Source organism: Diabrotica virgifera, chromosome 10 (assembly GCF_917563875.1).
Source record: "Diabrotica virgifera virgifera chromosome 10, PGI_DIABVI_V3a".
NCBI lineage: Eukaryota > Metazoa > Arthropoda > Insecta > Coleoptera > Chrysomelidae > Diabrotica > Diabrotica virgifera.
Genome location: NC_065452.1, coordinates 102,357,176 through 102,381,195, shown reverse-complemented (window position 1 = coordinate 102,381,195; position 24,020 = coordinate 102,357,176). Strand labels below are relative to the sequence as shown.

General features: G+C 34.7%; 1 protein-coding gene across 3 annotated transcripts in view; it reads left to right on the top strand.

The window, feature by feature from the left end:
• The window catches only part of LOC114329726 (putative hydroxypyruvate isomerase), a 61,418-nt gene extending 39,508 nt beyond the window's left edge, over positions 1-21,910 (top strand). For all 3 annotated transcript variants that reach the window (XM_028278911.2, XM_028278910.2, XM_050663443.1), the window contains 2 exons: positions 76-251; positions 21,512-21,910. In XM_028278911.2, coding sequence (XP_028134712.1) covers positions 76-251; positions 21,512-21,828 — 493 coding nt within the window. In that variant the 3' untranslated portion in view covers positions 21,829-21,910. The remainder of the gene's footprint in view (positions 1-75; positions 252-21,511) is intronic.
• Positions 21,911-24,020: the final 2,110 nt, after the last annotated feature.

Here is a 24,020-nt window from a genome sequence, read left to right as displayed (position 1 = left end):
AATTACTACATACCTTTTGTTATTATATGATACAATTTGATATTAATTACATTTTATATGATATGAATTTTCTAGAATTCACATAATGGCAGGAAAAATTATTGGAGCCGTTACGCCTGCTCATGATACTGTCTACGAAGATAATCTTCAATGGGCAGTGCAGTCATTGGAAAAAGAAGACATAATGGGATTAATAGAACCTATAAACAAATATTCAGTCCCCCAGTATTATTTAAATTCGTATGAACGAGGTTAGTATAAAGTTAATATGTGGTGAATCTTTTTACTATGTGGAGTCATACGTCATACCTTTGTATGATATATCTAGTTAATATTTTATACAGGGTGTCTGCGTAACTTTGCACCATATGGGAAACTTTTTTAATATCAATTTTACGAAAAAAAGTCATTCTTTATAAAGTGCTCTGCATAGTCTAAAACCTAAGGTGCAATCATCAGATATCAAATTTTGTCAACAGTATAAGAGGTATGTCAAAAAATATTAATTTCGCTCAAGAGCAAACTACCTTTATATTTCAAAATATCAAAAAAATTTATTATGAAAAGTTATTTGTAATTAAAAACCATATTCAAATATGCAATAACAGCCATCTATGAGAAAAAAAATTTCTGAGATTTTCCTAAATTACTGATTCCGAACATCACTTTTATTTATTAGACCTGTAATAACTCTTTTATTAATAATTTTAGGAAAAAAAGGTATTCTTCATAAAAATCTGTGCATGGTCTAAACCTCAAGATGCAACCATCAGTTATCCAAGTTTGTTAATTTTATACGAGGTGTATCAAATAATATGAATTTAGAAAGAATTATTTCTATATTCTTTCTAAATTCATATTATTTGACACACCTCGTATAAAATTAACAAACTTGGAAAACTGATGGTTTTATCTTGAGGTTTAGACCATGCACAGATTTTTATGAGGAATAAGTTTTTTCCCTAAAATTATTAATAAAAGAGTTATTACATGTCTAATAAATAAAAATGATGTTCGGAATCGGTAATTTAGGAAAATCTCAGAAATTTTTTTGCACGTAGAAGGCTGTTATTGCATATTTGAATATGGTTTTTAATTACAAATAACTTTTCATAATAAAATTTTTTGAAATTTTGAAGTATAAAGGTAGTTTGCTCTTGAGCGAAATTAATATTTTTTGACATACCTCGTATACTGTTGACAAAATTTGATATCTGATGATTGCATCTTAGGTTTTAGACTATGCAGAGCACTTTATAAAGAATGACTTTTTTTCGTAAAATTGATATTAAAAAAGTTTCCCATATGGTGCAAAGTTACGCAGACACCCTGTATAAGTATCATTTAGCTGTGTTACCTTTCCAAAGTAAGAAAGCAAATTATGTGCATGCTGTGTAGTAGTAGCACAATGCTTTGAAAGAACCATACACTCAAACAACCAAAAAACTATGTACTCGGACTAGTACCCCGCGTGGGGAACTAGTCCTCCATCGGGCGCGCCTCCCCAGGCGATGGATAGGGGAATGTCTTCCAAATATGTGTGTAACCGGGGAAATGGAATACCCGGGGTGGACCAAAACTGGAACACATGCAGCGGCTAATACCCGTGTTGAGCTGCCCCCCCCCCACTTGCAAAAATTTAAAAACAAATAGCCCTAATTTATGAGCTTTCATATTCCGCAAACTAAAAATTTTGAGCTCGTTCCACTGAGCAGGAATTTAATACTTTAGTGAGGGGGGCTGAGTCAGCCCCCCCACTACTTAAAAATAGGAATATTGAATCGGTTTTTGCGGCAGAATTACGTTTTAATTTTAATTATTCGTGAAAAAATGCATGTTTTGAAGCGGTTTTTCGTAAATCACTGAAATACTGTAAGTTTTTACAAAAAAGTTAATAGTACATAGTTTAATTCGTATAGCTTATATTCTAAGAATAAACTCTTAAATCACGCGCCTTTCGATTATTGAGCTACAACCCATTCGCAAGAAAACCATCCCATATTCCCGGCTTAAGAGAGAGAGTTGTACTCTCTAATAATTTAAATTAATTATTTGGCGACTAGATATCGTTTAATAATTTATGAGCTCGCAAAATATACGCATCTCAATTATTGAATTGCCATTTTCTTTCTATAGTGCAGTCACTGAAGGTAAAAATCAACTATGACCTTCGATTTCGGTAAATCTCCATCCATTTTCACGAAAATTGGTGAGCGGATAGAGGATACGTCAAGAAATAAAATTAACAATAACAACTTAGCCGGGGGTATATGTCACCCCTTCTCGGGGGTGAAAATTACTTTATTAAAAATAACCCCACAAATCGAGAGAGGTACAAATTCTAAACAAAATTTGTTATATAATGTTATTAAAATTTGTGAGCAAATTAAACCAGTAACAAAAAGAGATGTAAAAAATACTATTCAATATAGATTAAAAACCAAAAAAGCTCCTGGCTATGACCTTATAACAGGAACTATCTTAAAAGAGTTACCAGATAAAGGTGTAGTTATGATAACACAACTATTCAACGCCGCAATAAGGCTGAAAATTGTACCAACGCAATGGAAAATTGCTTATATAATAATGATCCATAAACATGGTAAACCACCTCACGAACATACCTCTTATCGTCCTATTAGTCTCTTACCGGTACTAGCTAAACTATTTGAGAAGCTATTAGCTATCAGGCTAATGAAGATAATAACTGATAATAATCTTTTTCCGGATCACCAGTTTGGTTTCAGAGAAAAGCATTCAACAATAGAACAAGTTCATAGAGTCGTTGATATAGTAAATAAAACTTTCGAAGAAAAAAAGTACTGTTCTGCACTTTTTCTTGACGTCAGTCAGGCTTTTGATAAAGTCTGGCGTGAAGGGTTGCTCTTCAAAATAAAAATGAACGTTCCTGATTCAATGTTTACTATACTAAAATCATATTTAGAAGAAAGGTACTACCGTGTCAAGCATGAAGCAGATACATCAAAAATCTACCCTATACGATCTGGAGTCCCTCAAGGTAGTGTTCTGGGTCCTATATTATATTTAATATTTACACACGACATACCAACAAACGAAAATGTAACGACTATAACATTCGCAGATGACACAGCTATGTTAGTCACAGATGAAAATCCCGCAACAGCTACCGAATCTCTTCAAAGGCATATTAGGAACATTGAAAAGTGGACAAAGAAATGGCGAATAAAGATCAATGAATCAAAATCACGACATATCATATTTACAAAATGTCGTAAAATATCGCCTAATATAGAAATGAATAACAAAGCAATTCCACAAGCCGAAAGCATAAAGTTGTGCTCACTACGGAGAGCAGTGGATTGTATCCTCGCTCCGACCCTTGCTCCCTGGTATTTATATTCGCTATATTCGTGAATTCTCGCATTTAAAATAATGTATTTATTTTACATAGCGATCGATAATATAGTTTCGATTGCTATGTAAAATAATAATAATAATAATAATAATAAGACGTTTATTGTTCCAAAAAATATATAAATTTACAACAAAAAAAAAACATAAATTTGAAATGTGGTAGGAACAATGCGTTTTGATATCAGCATCTGTACTTTACCAGAAAATACAGGGCTGTTGAACGCCAACTATCTAAATAAAAAAATTGTTACATTATAATAATAATTAACCTAATAACTTAACCTAAACAAAAAGAAAAAAAAATCTAATTCTAAATTCACATAGAAGGAAGAAGAAGAAAAAAAAGGAAAGGAAAAGTACAAGAAAAGAAAAGATGAGAAAGAGAAAAATAAACGAGAAGAAGAAATAAAAGATCTGTTTACACATTTTTTACTGATAATTTAATAGTAGAGCTTTAATTTTCTTTTTGAAAGTAATAGATAAATTACAATTAAAAATTTTATATTTATTAATAAGTGATGGAGCGATATAAGAAAATATTTTCTTAAAGATTTGCTTATTATGCTGGGGAGTTCTAAGTAAGGTTGTAGGTCTCAAGTTTCTTCGGTGCATTTCATTACTGAAATTTAATTTATTGTACAGATACTTGGGTGTTTTTGTTTTAATGATCTTGTATGTAAAGTTTAGCGAGTGCAAAGTTCGCCTGTTGAACATGTTTAACCAGCCAAGATCAAGAAGTTTGTGAGAAACGCTCTGACGTCTGCGTATTCCAAAAATATACCTAAGACAAGAATTTTGTACTTTTTGTACCCTTTTTTTATTAACAACACTTAAAAATGGTCCATATATATGATCATAGTGATTAAAATGAGAAAGAATCAACGATTCACAAAGCATTGCCTTTGTTTTAATATTAAGAAAATGCCTGTGGGGGTATAAAGCCTTTATCATGGAGTAAGCCTTTTTTAAACACAAATTAATGTGATTATTAAAATTTAATTTAGTATCCATAGTAAGTCCTAAATTTTTGGCAGATGCTTGAAAAATAATAGTGTTGTTATCTATACAAGGTACAATATTCGTTGACAGATGCTCACGTTGATTTTCAGAACAGAACAACATGGCTACCGATTTAGAGGGATTTATTTTAAGTAGATGTTTGTTAGAGCTAGTTAAAATTTCCTGAAGGTCAGAATTAATTCTTGCATTGGCTAACTGCGCCTCATGAGGAGCGAAGGAATATTTTAGTTGTGTATCATCGCAGTATTGATGATAGTCACAATGTTTTAAGGACTTTATAATATTAAAAGTATAAATTTTAAAGAGCAAAGTTCCTAAGATACTTCCCTGAGGAACCCCTGACAGAATATTACATATATTTGATCGCTTTTCGTCAATTACCACAGTTTGAGTACGAAGAGTTAAATACGATGTTACTAAATTCAATGAAGTTTCATCGAAGCCTATATGTTTTAAAATTGATATTAAAATTTCATGATTGATCATATCAAAGGCTTTCGAATAGTCCAAGAGAATTAAAACTGTTGCATACTTTCTATCATCTGCGGATACTATATTGTCAATTATATCGGAAATCGCTGTCTCACAACTATAACCTGTCCTAAATCCTGATTGCTTAGCAGGAATAATATTATTTTTTTCCAAAAAATTGCTCATTTGCTTTTCCATAATTTTTTCGATTATTTTCGAGAACGTGGGTAGGACAGATATACATCGCAGGTGATTAAATTCAGTTGGATTCTTTACTTTAGGTAAAGGAATAACTTTTGCTCTTTTCCAAGATGCGGGAAAGTAAAACTCAATGATACAGCTATTAACAATATGCGTAATAAAAGGCACGATAAAGGGGCAACAAAGTTGAATTAGAGTTATATTAAGATCATCCTGTCCAAAGGCTTTTGATTTTACACTCAAGATAATATCGGCAACCTCCTCCATAGACACTGTATTAAAATGAAATGGTTCTTGAACTGGCATAGAATGATTTCTGTAAAAACTTAGAAGTTCATTACTGGGTTGTTGATTAATTGAACAAGCCGCTGTAAAATGTTGATTAAGTTTATTAACGTCTTTAAGATTATCTGGAATATGATTTTGTTTTCTGTTAAGTACATTAATCTTCCTAAGCTCATTCCACTTTTCTTTTACGTTCAGTTTTGAAGTTTATTGTTTAAATAAATCTTTTTTTCACGTCTAATAGTAGAAGTAGTTAAGTTCCTAATCTGTTTGTAGTAATTATAGTGTTCCGGATTCCTACTACGACGATATCTATTTAGAGCTTGGTTTCGCATTTTTTGCATAAGTCGTATATTGTGTGTAATCCAGGGGCAATATGGTTTTTGCTTATTTGTACAAGTTCTTAAGGGGGCATGCTTATCAAAAATACCGAGTAATGCATTTGTAAGAAATGTCACTTTTTCATCAATATCATTAATTAAATATAGGTTGTGCAAGGATGCACCCTCAAGATCCCGTTGAAACTCTTCTAAATTAATGCGACTTAATGCTCTGTATGTAAATGAAACATTATTTGGCGGAGGCTTATCAAACTTAATTTTACATCATGTGAGAAAGTGGTCGGAGATATTGATATCTAAGTTCTCCACATCAAAAACACAATCAAAACTTGAACATATTAAATCAATTAAAGTAGATGTTCTGTCAGTCACACGAGTTGATTCATTAACTAACTGTTTTATGTCAAAAGACTCAAATATATTATTAAGTTGGGAAGTGTAAGAAAAGTTAACGTCTAATTGGTCTATATTAAAATCACCCAAGAACACAATTTTACCCGACTGAGCGTAAAACTGTGGTAAAAGATCCTCGAAATAATCCAAGAATTCTCTATGACTTGAGCCTGGCGGCCTGTAAATAATTCCCATTATTAATACATTATGATTTTGGGTGATTTTTATCCAAATATGCTCAATGAAGGGCTTACATTCTTGTAAGATTACGGAGAAATGTAAGCCATTTTTTATATAAATACCAACTCCTCCAGCATTCAGCAAACGATCTTGTCTAATAAATGTATAATTATTGATTTCAGAAACTTCATCACTTATATCACCGTTTAACCAAGTTTCAGTAACACCTAAGATATCATAGTTTTTGTTTTGTAAGTGATCTTTTAGCAAATCAAAATTATTATGTAACGATCTTACATTAATTTGTGCAACGCTCAACATATTTTAGAAAGAAGGGAGAAAAGAAACTATTAGAGAAAGGAAATACAGAGAGATAGAAAGAGGAAATATATAGAGATGGAGAGACAGTATTAAAAAACAATATTCTTGCTACAAATCCAAATCACACAAAGATAATACCTGCAGATTAAGTGCAAGTAGCCAAATTATATTTTATAGATCTACTTCATAAGTGAATAGAATATTTTATTTACGTTTCAGAACATTATTCATTAAAGTAAATTTAATACAAAAATAAACAAGTATATTATATATAAAAAAAGATAAAAGAAGAAAAGTTGTTAATATTAGATTACAAATGCTGGTGTTATTGCTTTTTTACATTTAAACAAACAAATTTTAAGGAATATTCAATTAATAGTGAAATATTTATTTTGATTAACGACATTTCATGGAAAACAATTTAAACAAAAAATGTCTGTGCAATATAAACAAACAGATCTTTGTGAAATGTACTGTTTTAAATAATACAAAATTGTATTATTTAAAAATTGTTATTCGTTTATAAATAACAAGATATATTTTATGCTAAAAAAATGGGCAAATAAAGTCAAATCATATATTATGAGCGTAAATTAAATAATAACAGTCTACCTTGCATCAACAGGGATGTCCAATATATCCTTCTCATTCTGAACGCGGATAATACTACCACCACTTTTTACGTAAATATTGCCATTTAGGCAAAATGCACTTTTTGATGAGAACTTTTGCACCGCCGAATTTAGTAATTGCACTCGATATTTAGTTAGGTTTTCCTTAATCACAATGTTAGTATGTTTTAATAATTTGCGACACTTTAATATTTCAGAATGTTTGTTTACATCCACGAGTTGAACCAGAACTGCCGGAGGTTTATCATTAGTCGGGTTTTTTGCGGCCACTCGAAAACTATTTTTGATATCCTTGTCTGAGAAGGTAGATAGTTTTAATTTCGATTTGAATAAAGTACACACTTTTAAAATAAAACACTTTTAAAATAAATACATTGTTTTAAATACGGGAATTCACGAATATAAATACCAGGGAGCGAGGATACAATCCATTGCTCTCCGTAGTGAGCAAACTCTTAAATACCTTGGTATGCACCTGGACAAAACTTTGACATGGAGAACACATATATGGAAAAAGCGCCAACCGTTAAATTTAAAATTTCGTAAACATTATTGGATACTGGGCAGAACATCGAAGTTGTCTATAGGTAACAAACTGTTGGTATACAATACAATACTCAAACCGGTCTGGACCTATGGGATCCAGCTATGGGGTACAGCAGCAAAATCCAACATATCCATAATGGAAAGATTACAATCCAAAGTGTTACGCTCTATAACAGACGCCCCATGGTTCGTGTCAAACAAAGACATTTATTGTGATCTAGAAGTACCTACGATCAGTGAAGTGATAGTTCAGTGCAGTGTTCGGTACATAAAACGCCTAGAAAGCCATCCAAGCCCTGGCAATAAACTTTTTGATAATAGTCAACAAACTCACAGACTAAAACGTAAAAATCCACTGGACCTTATTTATAAATAAGTTTTATACCTTATCGTAATTGTGTTTATATTTTAGATATATGTATTGTTTGTAAATGTAAAATGTATGTTTGTATGTAGCATATTATCGGAATGTCATGTTTGTTCCATTCTAGAGGTCCAGTCATTGGACTGACCTCTCTAACGTCAATTCTTTTTTATTTCAAACCCCAAAGACGCTTATTGTTAGAATTTTTATAACTAACAGATTGCTGAATAAACGTTTAAAAAAAATCAAGAGAGGGACAAATTCTAAGCAAAATTTGTTATATAATGTTATTAAAATAAATCAATACTTTTTGAGTTATTAAAGATCAAATATTTTAATTTTTGTGAAAGAAAATGCATGCTTTAAAGCGATGTTTCATAAATAACTTAAAAACTGTAAGTTTTTACAAAAAAGTTTTCATCACTAAAATTGAAGCTAATAAAAAATATAATAAATTGCTGACTTGAAAAACCATTTAATGTAAATTTAAAGTAAGTTATAGGTAATTAAATGTATAGTTTTTTCTGCGACTATTCAAATCTAAGGATTCAAGCCTTAATAACGGGAAAGAGATGCATTTTATAACACTTACTAAATACTTGTCAAAGTACTTAGAAATACCTATCAAATGAGCTCCAGAAAAAGTTGATAGCATCAAAATATATACTCCAAAAATTTTTTCAAAAAAAATGAATTTTTTTTAATCACTCTGTTAATTTTTATGATATCAGGCACATCCAACTATTTGAAAGGTAATTTCAAGAGCTATAAAACTGTATTATATTTAGGCCCGATACTTTATGTCTCGATTAACAGCCGGTTAGTTCACCGGGGTTTAATCGTGACCTCTTTAGGGTCTCTTGCGTTGTAATAAATGCAATTATAAGTATTAATATTATTCTTATTTATAATCATAATAATACTTGTAATTGCATTTATTACAACGCAAGAGACCCTAAAGAGGTCCCGATTAAACTCCGGTTAACTAACCGGCTGTCAACCGAGACATAAAGTACCGGCTTAATCTTTTAAATACTTTATTTTTTAGGATAATAGGTTAAAGGGCTCCAGTTACATTGTTCTCGTAGTAAAATTTAGGCTTAAACGTTTCTATCTTCGTTATTTTGATTCATATATAAATCAAAAGACAAGTAAAGTCTTTGCTAATAAAAAAAAAAAACTAAAATTTCGTTATCTATCATTTTTTACGTCAATCGTGTATTGTTGGAGTTATTATTGTAAATATGATCTAAAATAATCTATATTTGAAAGATTAAATGTTTTACAGTTTTATAGCTATATACTTTATAAGTATAAATTTTGATGCTATCAACTTTTTCTGGAGCTCATTTTTGATAGGTATTTCTAAGTACTTTGACAAGAAGTATTTAGTACCTAAGTGTTATAAAATGCATCTCTTTCCCGTTATTTAAGTTTGAATCCTTAGATTTGAACAGCCGCAGAAAAAAATATACATTTAATTACCAATAACTTACTTTAAATTAACATTAAAGGGTTTTTCAAGTAAGCAATTTATTATATTTTTTATTAGGTTCAATTTTAGTGATGAAAACTTTTTTGTAAAAACTTACAGTTTTTGAGTTATTTATGAAAAATCGCTTTAAAGCATGCATTTTCTTTCACAAAAATTAAAATATTTGATCTTTAATAACTCAAAAATTATTGATTTATTTTAATAACATTATATAACAAATTTTGCTTAGAATTTGTTCCTCTCTCGATTTGTGGGGTTATTTTTAATAAAGTAATTTTCACCCCCGAGAAGGGGTGACATATACCCCAGGCTAAAACCGCAAGTTATTGTCAATTCGTGAAAATGAATGGAGATTTTTATCGAAATCGAAGGTCATAGTTGATTTTTACCTTCAGCGACTGCACTATAGAAAGAAAATGGCAATTCAATAATTGAGATGCGTATATTTTGCGAGCTCATTAATTATTAAACGATATGTAGTCGCCAAATAATTAATTTAAATTATTTTAAGTACAAATCTCTCTTAAGCCGGGAATATGGGATGGTTTTCTTGCGAAGGGGTTGCAGCTCTATAATCGAAAGGTGCGTGATTTAAGAGTTTATTCTTAGAATATACGCTATACGAATTAAACTAATATTAACTTTTTTGTAAAAACTCAGTGATTTACGAAAAACCGCTTCAAAACATGCATTTTTTTCACGGATAATTAAAATCTTTGATCTTTAATAACTTAAAAAGTATTGACTTATTTTATTAACTTTATATAATAAATTTTGCTTTTAATTTGTTCTTTTATTGATTTGTGCAATTATTTTTTATAGAATAATTTTCACCCCCGAGAAGGGGCGGTACCCACCCTCAGGGTAAAGACGCAAGGTGGTACCATGTCACCTTTGTTTCTTGACGTATCCTCTAACCACTGACCAATTTTCGTGAAAATCGATGAAGGTTCACCGAAATTGAAGGTAATCGTTGATTTTTACCTTCAGTGACTGCACTATACAAAATAAATTGCAATTTACTGATCTAAATGCGCATACTTTGAAAGCTTATAAATTATTAAATGATATGTAGTCGCCAAATAATTAATTTAATGCATTTTAAGTACAACTGTCTCTTAAGTCGGGAAGATAGGGTGGTTTTCTTGCGAAGGGGTTGTAGCTCAATAATCGAAATGCACGTGATTTAATAGTTTATACTTAGAGTATATAAGCTATAGGAATTATATCCGCAATACGATATATTTTAAGTTTTCTCAGCATTTTTCTCTTAAGTTAAATCAATTAAAGGGTTGTTTGGGGGTGAAGGGGATGAGCTCAAAAATCGAAACTATATAATTTCAAGAGCTCATAAATAGCTCGTAATTCTGCCGCAAAAACCGATTCAATATTCCTATTTTTAAGTAGTGGGGGGGGGGCTGAATCAGCCCCCCCACTAAAGTATTAAATTCCTGCTCAGTGGAACGAGCTCAAAATTTTTAGTTTGCGGAATATGAAAGCTCATAAATAGCTCATAAATCAGGGCTATTTGTTTTTTGATTTTTGCAAGTGGGGGGGGGGGGGCAGCTCAACACGGGTGTGCGGCTAATCCACAGTCGACGGCTGCAAACAGTGTCTGTTCCAGAATAGACGACTGAAAACAAACTCGCAAACACGCAATGAAAGCGCGGTGTTTTAACTCCCAAAACCCCCCTAATGGCGAATTTTAAAACATATCGATGTGTACCCCAGGTGGGTTTTATCAATATTTGACAAATCCCTCACCTCGAGAGAGATCAACCTCAAGAATTCGCAAAGTATCAAGAGGCAGAAATTCTCTGAATAAAAGTAGAAAAAACATCAGATAATCAAAAAACCTATCTCTTTGCAAATAGCAGCATATAATGCCAGAAGCCTCTTATCGGAAGAAATAGAAAGCAAAATATTAAACATTAACTGGAACATAAAAGAAGTAAGTGAAGTTGGAAGAAAAACAGAAAGTTTGAACACTCTAAAATCAAATCATTTTTTTTTACTACATTGGAAACGAAGATACCTGAGTTGGCGGTATTGGGTTCTTGGACTATAAAATGCATAAGCAGATCACATCTGTCACAGGAATTCCAAGTAGAGTTACTTATTTAATCTTAAAACTCAAACATGTAAAAAGATAGTATAAAGCTGGGCATTCACGGTCAATCCATTTGGAGCCACGCCAAATGGCTTCAGTAAAATGGATTGACGCCAAATTCATAGCCCATTCACGATCACTCCAAATTGGTTATCATTTCGTATTTGACGTGGTTCAGTGAAGACGCACAATCGAAAGACTTCGGATTCTGAAGAACTCAGCGTAGAATAAACGAAAAATGGACGAGGGTTTGGACATTGACGGGAACATGGCGCGGTGTATCGCCACTCACGAGCAGACGACTTGGCGTCAAGCAACGGCATGGTGCGATGGATTACAAAGCGAATGGAAATCCGGATTTTGGCGTCACGCCAAAAAAGCGATCATGATTCAACACTCACGATCAAAATTTGGCTGTATATCACGCCATTTGACGCGATGGGTCCATCTTTAGATTATTCAGGTTTACGCCCCAACTTCATCTCGTTCAGACGAGGAAGTTGAGAAGTTTTAGGAGGAATTATATTTATGTAAATACGGTCGTCCGAGGTAGAAGGAAAAGGCTTTCGATTCAATTAGTAGAGAAAATATTATGGTTGTCGCTTAAAAATAGAGGCATCTCGATAAAATTAATAAACCTAATCAAATATGGTTATAATATTTATAAAAGTGTAGTACAGCACCAAGGCAAACTATCTAGAAAATTTGAAACAGAAACAGGGGTTAAACAAGGATGTATACTATCGCCACTACTGTTCTCCATACTATTGTTCTCCTATTCTCCATACAACGGAAAACCTTAAGGATCTAGATTTTGCAGATGATATATGCTTACTGTCGCAGAACAGGCGACACATGCAGGAAAATATAGAAGCGTTAGAAACAGAAACGAGCAAAGTCTGATTAAAAATAAATAAAGGAAAGATGAAATCGATGAGCTGAATACGACACAAAATATACAACTAAGAGTAAGAGAAGGAATTATAGAACTAAGAGACGAGTTTAACTATCTAGGAAGTAATATGTCGAAAAAGAGTGGAGTACACAGAGACGTCGACAAAAGAATAAATAAGGCCAGGAGCACTTTCGTAAGACTAAAGAACAAAAAATAACACATACAAAACCCATACAAAAAAATAAAAGTCTTTAAGTCAATGGTTAAATCCGACTTACTCTGTGGTGCAGAATCGTGGACAATTACTAACACAATAGAAAATAAACTCCAGATTTTCATAAATAGATGTCTAAGAAGAATATTTAAGATATGGTGGCCCGAAGTTATAAACAACCGAGAGCTTTGGGCCCGAGCAGAAGAAGAGGAAATTGAAAAACAAATACGCAAATGGAAATTTGGATGGCTAGGACATACTTTAAGAAAAAGCGAAAACGAAATTTCAATTGGCATTGGAACCCACAAGGAAGAAGAAAACAAGGACAGCCAAAAGAAACTTGGATTAGAAGTACCCAAGCAGAAGCCAATATGACCTTTAGACAGATGAGTTACATCGCGAAAAACAGGCAGAAATGAAAAACTTTTCGACTCTCCTATGCCCACAGTAGGGATAATGGGTTACACACATACATATGTAAATAGCGCTAAACGAAACACGTACGCAAAATGTTATAATGTGGTAATTTTAATGTTAAAGCTGGCAGCAGAACATGTATTGAAAAAACATCTGTAGGAAAATTCTGTGATAGAATGGCTCCTATGGTTGAAGGGTTTAGTGAAATCTAAATGTTGCAAAAGTGGTTTATTAAGCAATATTTCTATAAAAACCAAGTAATCCTAAACATCCTCGAATTTCTTTTGATAGTTTTAGGATAGAATAGTTTATGATGGCTCTAATCTTAGTTTACTTTTGTTTTATTCCCAAGCACGTTACGATATGGGCTAAGAAATCTAGTTCTTTCGTGAGAAATTCACATTAAATCTATCTATCTTAAATCTTATTTCTTGTAGTCTTTCAAATATCTTCTTAATATTTACCATATCGCCGCTTCGCAAGAACGTAGGCTTAAGTCAAAATTTGACGAAATTGACTTATTAATGCAGATCTACTAAAAATAAAAGTATCTATCGCGTGAATAAAGACCTATGACGTTAATAATAATAGTCGCTAAGAGATGGCACTAAGTGTCTATATTTGTTTAGCGCGAAATTAGTTAAATACTTAACATTTTCGTATGAATACAGACCCAAGTTAGTTACGCCGCAGAATAGCGCAGAATGTGAAGCAATTTGTGTGTTTATTTCTCGTCAAGGACGACCGATCTTATACTTACGATTAGTTTTTGTCAAAAATTTTCTCTAAAATAAAGACCCGGAGTGCGGTCCTGAACCTAGTTGATTAAGTACACTTAAATTTAGTCTCGAAGTTTTTCATCGCTTTACCATAGTAAATCTTTAAATTAATTATAAGAAACATAACCAGTAGTTTAGTTATTAGTTGTGATTTGATTGCCGTAAGTAATTTTATCAATATATTTACGGTTTCATCAAAATCTTATAGAATTTCAATCCAGTCATACAGTTTTGTAAATTCAAAGGTGTTTAACAAAAACTTGTTTTTTGGCTTATCTTCGATAAGTTAAATACTTTGTAATTGACAGAGTCGTACTGACCCAATTACAATATAATGAAACGAAATAAGAAAATTAAAATAAAAAGTATTTAACAATTTCATCCGATGGCTGGTACTTCTGACTACAGGGGTCCTCCAATGTTACCCGATCAACAAACACCATCTTACTCTACAATTACCCAACAGAAAGCAGCTACATTCCCTTCGAAACTACAAGCCGTTATTGTCCCAGCAGTAGACACACTAAAATTAGAAGACTACGTTACAGCAATAGGATCACTAGTACAACCCAAAAATGTACATTTTCATCACGAATTTCTAACGGCAGAATCTGCATCTACCTTTCCAGCAAAGAAGTTGTTGACACTTTTTTAACAGACCACGGAGGTATAAAAATAGGAGATAATGTTATCAGAGCAAGAAGACTAGTCACTCCTGCTAATAGGTTACTGCTGTCTAGTGTCTGTCCGTCTATTCCTCATCACATCCTCGAAAAATATCTTGCCGAGAAGGGCTTTCATCTTCTTTCACCGATGTCTTTCTTAAGAGTGGGAATTCAAGATCCTCAATATAGTCACGTATTAAGCTTTCGTAGGCAGGTGTACTATACACCTGTTGACAATCTTGTTATTCCTGAATCAATTCTCATTGACTTCGATAATAGATCTTACCGAATCTTTCTTTCTGATGGACTCACTTGCTATCTCTGTCATCAATCTGGTCATATCCCCTCAACATGTACCTATACGGCCACCCAGTCAAACCCGTCCATACCTACATCCCAAACTGACCAAGACTCTATTTCTTCCTGTAATGCAACAGCTGAAGACAAAAATCACTCTGTCCAGAATCAAACAGAAAACACTGGTGAAGTAATGGACTCCCAAGAACTCCCTACAGAAATTACTATACCGAAACGTTCTCATTCTGAAATATCGTCTCCAGTTAATACACCACCGGTAGAAAACACAGAAATAGATTTTACAAAACCTAAAGCAAGATCAACAAAAAAGCCAAGAGGCACTAAATCTGATACAAAAACTGGAGAAACAGTTTCTACTGAATCACTTATCCAACCGGCAAAGGAATTTATTGATAAAGCTTCAGCCCTGTTTGAATTAAACTATACAGAGATAGTCAGCTTTCTCGATGATGCACACGGTTCCCCCAATCCATTAAGTATCGCACAGGAATACACGAAGCGAAGGACATAGCAGGACTATTAACAATGCTAACAGAAATCTACCCCAAACTCGAAGACAGACGCATTAAATCTAGAATTACACGAATAAGGAAGAAAATGCGTCGTCAACTAAATCTAGATCAAACTGAAAATGATAACTCCGAAGATACAGATGTTTCCCAAGAAAACCTCAATTAAAAAAATCAATAAATGTGCTACGCCTGTGACACCGGGCAGATTGCAATTGCGCGCAGCGGTCAGGGTTCTCAACAGGGTGTCTAAGTTTTATTTACTTCTTATTCGTTTTGAACGGAAATTTTGCTAATTTTAAAAAATTAATTAATTAAAAAATTAATATATTATTTATATATTATATATTATACAGTACAATTTTCAAAGGAGGAAGACCTAACCCTTCGGTCCAAACCTAACTTTCGGGTATTAGAGTGTAGAGTACCCCAGGAGGTATTTGACCGCTGCGCGCCATCACAATATACCGGTGACACCAATATAACTGTAGGTCACATTGTTATAGACTGTCCATTATATCATCTGCAAAGACAAGCTACTGGACTACCATGTGATATAAAGTGTGCGTTAAACAGTGCGGATTGTGACAAAATCATTAGGTTTTTAAAGGAAACTAAATTATATAACCAAATATGAGTGCTACGTTTCAGAACAATCATAAATTAAAATCAACTTTGTAAAAACTCTGTAAAAAAAACTTTGTAAAATAGTTTATATTTTATATCAAATTAATATGTATCATTGTACCACCGCTAATAACCTTTTATGGTTGATGCGGGTTATTTCTAATAAAAAAAAATAAGGACCCTTTTTTAGTTAGGTCAGCGTTTTAACAAAGTTGAAGTAAATGTTTCTGAGGAAAAAATACTCAAATGTAATAGGGATTAACAAAAACACTTTATAAATTTATCTAGTTATCACAGTTTGTATTTAGATATATTTCTAACAAAATTGTATAGGTAATTTCTTTAAAGTGACAACTTATTAGGAGTTATGCTCATAATCATATCCATAAAATTTTAAACTGCCTCTCCTCTAAAATCGTCTTTTTTGACTTAAGCCTACGTTCTTGCGAAGCGGCGATATGTTCTTGACTCGTATTCAAATTCATATTTGACTTTGAGGAAACCTAAACAACATAATAGCTAGATCAGGACGTAGTAATATCATAAATGAAATCTTCTTCTTCTTCTTTTTTTATAGACATGACTCTGTCTGTTTTTTCAATGTGCCTCTAGTAAGTTGTCGTTCCATCGTTTTCGTGGCCTTCCCACTGATCGTCTTCCTATTGGGGAACCATATCTCGCTGTCCTTACTACTCTATTTGTTGTCATTCGGATTATGTGGTCATTCCATTCTAGTCTTCTATTTCTTACCCAGTTATTAATGTTATCCACCTTGCATCTCCGTCGTATATTATCTGTACTTCTAGCTCTATCCCATAGAGTCTTACCATCGATTTTTCGAAGGGTTTTTATTTCCGCTGTTTCGAGCAATCTATTTGTCCTCTCTGTGTCGGGCCATGTTTCTGCCGCGTTTGTCACTATTGGTCTGATGACTGTTTTATTTATTTTTATTTATTTATTTCAAAGTCCAAAATAAAGAAAGATATAAAAAGCCCGAAGAGGGGTAAAATAGATTTAGCCATACGACTCACACTCCCTCTAAGGGGAAAATTGACTCATCCCACATACCTACGGTATCAAAAGGATTGAGCTGTAGTGGGACTTTTTCCGTGTTATCGAGCCCTAGGTGACTTGGTATGCTGGAGTATCTCCCAGAAATTTTCGTACACATCTGGCCGTCGCGAGTAGTACAGCTTTCTGCATGGTCTTATAAAGGTGTTCATTTAGACCCAGCTTTTTTATGTTTTCGAGGAGGTTCTTCTGAATGACTCCAGTAGTAGACATAATAATAGGTATCGTCTGGGTACTTTGCATTCTCCATTGTCTTCGTATTTGAATTTCCAGATCTCTGTACTTGGCGATCTTTTCAGTAAATTTACTACGTAGATTATTGTTGTTAGGTATCGCCACATCAATCAGTGTTGTTTGTCTTGTTAATTTATTAACTAGTACGAGATCTGGTCTATTATGTGCCACTGTTTGGTCTGTGAGCACAGTACGGTCCCAATATAGCTTGTAGTTGCCATCCTCAAGCATACTCTTAGGGATGTATTGATAATATGGGAGATGGTCCGTTTGGAGAAGTCCCAGCTTGATAGCTATCTCTTGATGAAGGATTTTTCCCACTGCGTCATGCCGTTCCTTGTATTCAGTTGCAGCAAATGCCTGGCAGCCCCCTGTAAGATGTTGGATGGTTTCTTGGGTTCGGCATCCATATCGGCATTTGTCGTTCTGGATCTGAGGGTCTTTGACGATTTGTTTCAGGTAATTTTTAGTTGGTATAACCTGATCCTGAATGGCTAGTATTGAACCTTCTGTTTCAGGGAACATCTTACCCGATGTCAACCAATAGGTCGACGCTGTATTGTCGACATAGTCTTGGCTGACCTCATTGGGATGTCGCCCGTGCAGAGGTTTGCCCATCCAGGTGCGCAGTTTTTCGTCCTTAGTAAGGTGGTTTATGCGCATTTCTGGTTCCCTCAGTTTGATCGGTGTTGTGTCATCTACTGCGCAAATAGCGCGGTGTAGAGTAAAATGTCTCAGCCTGCATCTGAAAATAAGTTCTTAAATTGGCAATCTGTTTATCTAATTGCTCACCTATATCCATAAGTCCTCTTCCTCCGAAATACCGGGGTAATGTCGTTCGTTCTACTGCACTTTTAGGGTGGTGTTTTTGTGCCTTTGTGAGGTGTGTTCGTACTTTTCGCTGAAGATGTTCTATATCCGTTTTTGTCCACTTAACAATACCAAATGAATAGCTAAGCGCGGAACAAGCGTAGGTGTGTAGTGCCTTGTGATTCGTGCCTTAAACAAATTTTTACTGTTAAGCTGTGAACGAAGCAGCTGTTTTACCCTTCGTATAAACTCGGTAGTTATCTCAGTTTTCATTTGCTTATGGTCAATTTTCCGCGCCTGCTTTACCCCAAGATATTTGTACATATCGTTTTCGCCCATGGCCTCGATGTTCTGGCCATTTTGCATATCGAATCCACCGGGCTGTACCTTTCCTCTGACTATATTCAAAACACAGCACTTGTCTAGTCCGAAGTGCATGGTAATATCAGTAGAGAATGTTTCTACAGTTTTTAGTATCTGTTCTAGGTGTTCTCGAGTGGAAGCCATTAATTTCAAATCATCCATATACAACAGATGATTGAGCTTTGCTACCACAGTATTATTGTTTCTAATGCTAAAACCTGAGTCAGTGGAGTTTAATAGCTGGGAAAGGGGGTTCAAAGCTAAGCAGAACCACAATGGACTCAACGAGTCTCCTTGAAACAGGCCCCGGTTGATTGCGATATTTTCGGTTTCGATATTGTTTTCACCGGGTATTTGGAGGTTAATTTTAGTCTTCCAATCTCTCATAATATGCCTTAAAAAGGTCACTATGTTATCATCGACTTTGTATATTCTTAATATATCTATAAGCCATTCATGCGGTACTGAATCAAAGGCCTTCTTATAGTCAATAAAAGCAGTAAAAAGGTTCCTTTTTTTTTGAATGCCTCGTTAGAAATGACTGAGTCGATGATAAGTTGTTCTTTGCAACCCATGGAACCCTTAGCGCATCCTTTCTGTTGAGGCTCTATGATATTGTTTAGAGCACAGTGTTGGTAGATACGCCGGGTTACACAGGATGTGACCAATTTATACATAGTTGGAAGACAAGTAATTGGGCGGTACTTTGATGGATCTTGGGTGTTATTTTGATCCTTTGGTATTAAATAAGTAGTTCCCTGAGTTAGAAATGATGGTATTTCCTGCGTATTAGAAATAACATGATTAATTAATGTTGATAAACAATCATGAATACACCAAAACTTTTTAAGCCAGAAGTTCTGAACTCCGTCTGGTCCAGGGGATTTCCAGTTATGAAGCTCTTTGATGACATTTGAGACCTCTTCAGTCGTGAATGGTTCGTAGTTAGCAGTAACGTAGTGGTGACAGTTGTGCGTCGTATCTTCTATCTTGGCTTGGGTAAGACTTGTCGGCACTTTCTACGGTGGAATTGAGTTTTCGGTAGAACGCCTTCTCGGAATTTTCAAAAAGTGCATTGTCACCTTTTCGGTTGTTACTAACTGTGTACCTCCTTAGTCGCCCTGAATAGACGGAGAGTTTTTGCTTTAATGTATCCAGACACTGTTGGGCTGTGTTATTGTCTGGATCGTATCTCGAGTGTCTTGCAGTGTTCCGCATTATTTCTTCAGCTCTCCTAATGACTTTTCTACTTGGTACTCCTCGTAAATATTCTGTGACTTGGCCAATATCCCTACGCAGTAATTCAATCTTCCCTTGCAGTCTTTTTTCTCAGGGTGCAATTCTGTTACCAGTTCTTCCGTTATTAGTACCCCATCGTGTTCTGATCTTAATGCCCTTAATGATCTTAATTGCATTAGCAATTGCTGTTGCTGCACAGTAGATGAGCATATGCAAATATTCTAATGTGTGAGCTTCTACGACGTAATTGGGTAGGACTTCAGTGTTCACAATTTGTAACAGCGCACCTAGTTTCTTACAAGAGTTAATTCTTGGTAGCGGTGGCCTGCTAAGTGGGTTTGTTCCATTAAACTCTTGTACGGCGCGAGCCATTTCGTTTACTAGGCTATCACGTAACTCGTTGTTTTCCTGCGGTGTATTATCAGGTTGAGTTTCTGGTATGGGAAGCTCAGGAATCTTCTCATCAGGGATTTCATTAGGGACTTGATCTAAAATTAGCCCTTGATTGTTAATCTCCCGTTCGACTTCGCTTTTGATGGTATCGCGTCTAGCCTCTGGGATAAGATTATTTCTGATGATTACCCGGTATTGATCTGATACTCGTTGCTCCGATACTTGAATATCTGGGTACTCTCTGCAAAATTCGGCATACAGCTGTTGTCGGTAGCCGATCGTTTCTTGACCGAGGTTTGTCACCTTGTAGTAGAAGCGCAAAATGTTTTCATTAATGGACGCAGTCCATTTCATGCGCTGCCTCGGTCGTCCCGCTTGAGTGAGCGCCGGCTGAGGTTCCAGCGCAGCACCTTCGGCGGGTGGAGCTCTTGCTGTTGTTTGGCTCACTTGTGGTTGTTGTTGTTGGGCTGTAGCTGTTTGTATGACAGGGGCCCGCCTCCTCAACACCCTGCCACCGACGTCCCGCATGCTATCACGTCCAGCGCCGGCTCCAGACGTGCCCTGGCGGTCCCCAGGCAGCGATCCTAAACATAAATCATAATTCTCCATATTAATGGGTTTGCATTTTATACCTACTGCCAGGTGTCAGTTTTTGTTCCACGGCAAGTATCCCTGCTACTCTCTGGGTACTGGCGCTACGAATACCCAGAAAGCATCCCCCATTCGCAGGGGGCCGCGCCTGATAGAAGAACTGACAAAAAACTCCCACAGGGATTATTAATAGATTATTATTAAGATTACTATTATAGTAGCAGTCGTGCGAGATGTATGTCTGAACGACTACCCCGCGAAACAACATCTTCTTAACCTTACGTTTATGGATGTTATAAACTTTAAATAAAAGTATAGTTTAGAGTCAGTGGTTTCCTAAGTTCCGATAGTTGGCGCCTTTTCCTTCCCTTAAGGACCCAACACGACAATAGATATATAGACTTCTGGCTAACATAATGAATATTTTCAATAAAAGAATCCGGTAAACAGATCAGCTGATCATCTATTAGTGATTGAATTGTATGCTCGCTACAATGTGTCCTCATCATATCTTATATTGTGCATAAACTCTTATTTTTTTATGATTGTTCAACATCTTCTGTACCGCTTAAATTGTTATTTCCTAATTATCTTGAAGAACAGTTTAAAATATGTGCTATTTTAATTTTAGCTGTAGCAGTAATCAAAAAAATTAATAGCCCGAAATTAAAATTGATGTTGGACATCTTTCATCTCCAAATGATAAAAGGATGTATTACTAATTCCATTGAAGAAATGATGCCACACATAGGACATGTTCAAATTGCACAAGCACCTAACAGGAACGAACCAGACAGTGCGGGAGAATTAGATTATAGATTTATATTGGATATATTAGCCAAAAAAGGATATAATGGTTGGATAGGTTTAGAATATCTACCAAAGAATGAGACCGTGGAGGGATTATCATGGATTAAAAGCTTTGGTTTCACACTTACGAACGTGTAATGGAACAAGTTATACCTTGTACAATACAATTTAGGTTAGGTTGTTAAATTTTTATAGATTGAATAAAAAAATTGAGTAAGTATATCTTTGATGTTATTTATCCAGTTGTACTGGTGTCCTAAACGATAAAGTTTTAAAAAATAAGTACGATCTTTTCTACAATTTTTGTTTTCAGTTAACCGCCTCAACTTGTTGCAGCTATGTCTGGCACATAAGTATACGTGTGAAGTGTATGATTATTTATTGATTACCAAAATTAACAAAATCATCATCATAAATCGGCCAATCGCGTCTACTGGTTTACATGGACCTCCCTCAGTTCTTTCCAGTGTTCTCTACACTGGGCCGCTTGTAGCCAGTTTCCCGCTACTCTTTTTATGTCATCGGTCCATCTAGTCGGTGGTAGTCCTTGGCTTCTTTTATAGTTTCTGGGCCTCCATTCCATGGTTCGTTTTGTCCACCGTCAATCTTGTGTTCTAGCTAAGTGCCCTGCAAAGTTCCACTTAAGCGTCATGATTATTTCGATGACGTCTTGAACTCCTGATCTTAGCCTGGTTTGTTGGCTTATTATGTGATCTCAAATGCTCACGTTCCGCATTGCAGTTTCATGGCTCGTTGTGCAACTCTGAGTTTATTTGCGTATTTTTGCGTCCGTGTTAAAGTCTCTGTTCCATAAGTTTGTTGGTTTTAAACCTTTCACTTGAGGCACATGGGAATTGAACTTTTTAGAATATGGCTTAGTTTGCCAAATGCTGCTCACGTCAGGCTTATTCGCCTCTGTATTTCATCTGTTGGATTATCTCTGGGAGCGTTCAAGTATTACGTAACGCAATTTTTTAAGACTTTTGACCCCCCTCCCCCCCATGTCACGCACCGTAACGTTTTTCTGTACCCCCCCTACCTAAACGTTACGTAACACCCAAGTGACCATTTGAACCTAAATGGAAAACGAGGTTGCGAAAAGTACCGGAAACTCGGTATAAGAACTTTATTATTTTAATCGCATTTGAGGTAATAATAAAAACTTACAATCATCATCCAGCCTTAAATGTCCACTACTGAACATAGGCCTCCTCCCCTCGTTTCCATCCACGTCTATCCTGCTCTCATCAAGTTTTTATTTAGCTTTCTTAAGTCGTCAGTCCATCTTGTAGGCGGTCGACCGACGCTTCTCTTGTCATCTCTTGACCTCCATTCCAATAACCTTTTTATCCATCGCCCATCTGTCATTCTGGATATGTGTCCTGCCCATCTCCACTTCAACCTGGCTATCCTTTCGATGACGTCAGTCACCTTTGTTCTTCTCCTGATTTCTTCGTTTTTGATTTTGTCTTGCAGAGTTATTCCTAACATTGACCGCTCCATTCTTCTCTGCGTTACTCTTAGTTTGGTAGCCGAAGCTTTAGTTAAGGTAAGTATTTCTGATCCCTACGTCAAGACTGGGAGGACGCACTGATCAAATACCTTTCTCTTTAGGCATGTGGGCAACTAACTTTTAAAAGTTTTTCTCAGTTTTCCAAATGCTGCCACCCAAGAACGATTCTTCTATTCAGTTCATATGTCTGGTTATATCGTAATTTCATGTCCCGTGACATGAACTATGTCCAAAACTTACAATAATAATATTTTATTATTAATTTTACATTTACATTTTCCCTACTTTTCCCTATCCTTACATACATTTTTGGCTTCATTCTTTATTGTTCTTCTGATGCATTCTTCTATTTTATCTTTTTTAATAAAAGCTTAAAATACAGTAACATATTTATTATTTCAACATTTTATTTTGCTTAGTAAAAATTTTTGTTTAACGAATACTATACGATGTTACCAGTAGTTTCGGAAAAATAGTGAAAAAAATGTGTAAAACTTTTTGTTCTTCAACGACCTGTATCGTGAAAACGCATGCGTTACAAAAATTATTTAGTAAGCAAACCCCAATTATTTTTTAATTTTTCACCTATCCTAGAGATCGTGTTACCTTTTTCTGAAACACCCTGTATCTATATAAGAAGGCACTTATGGAATAAAATTATTTCTCTCCTTGTTTTAAATAATTTTAAAAAACGCTGAGACCCGTAGATTTTCATATACAGTAAATAGAATAGAATAGAAATATGCTTTATTGTCACTGAAAATTATACAATTTTATGGACAAAGCAGTCACAAAAAAGATATACATAACAATAACA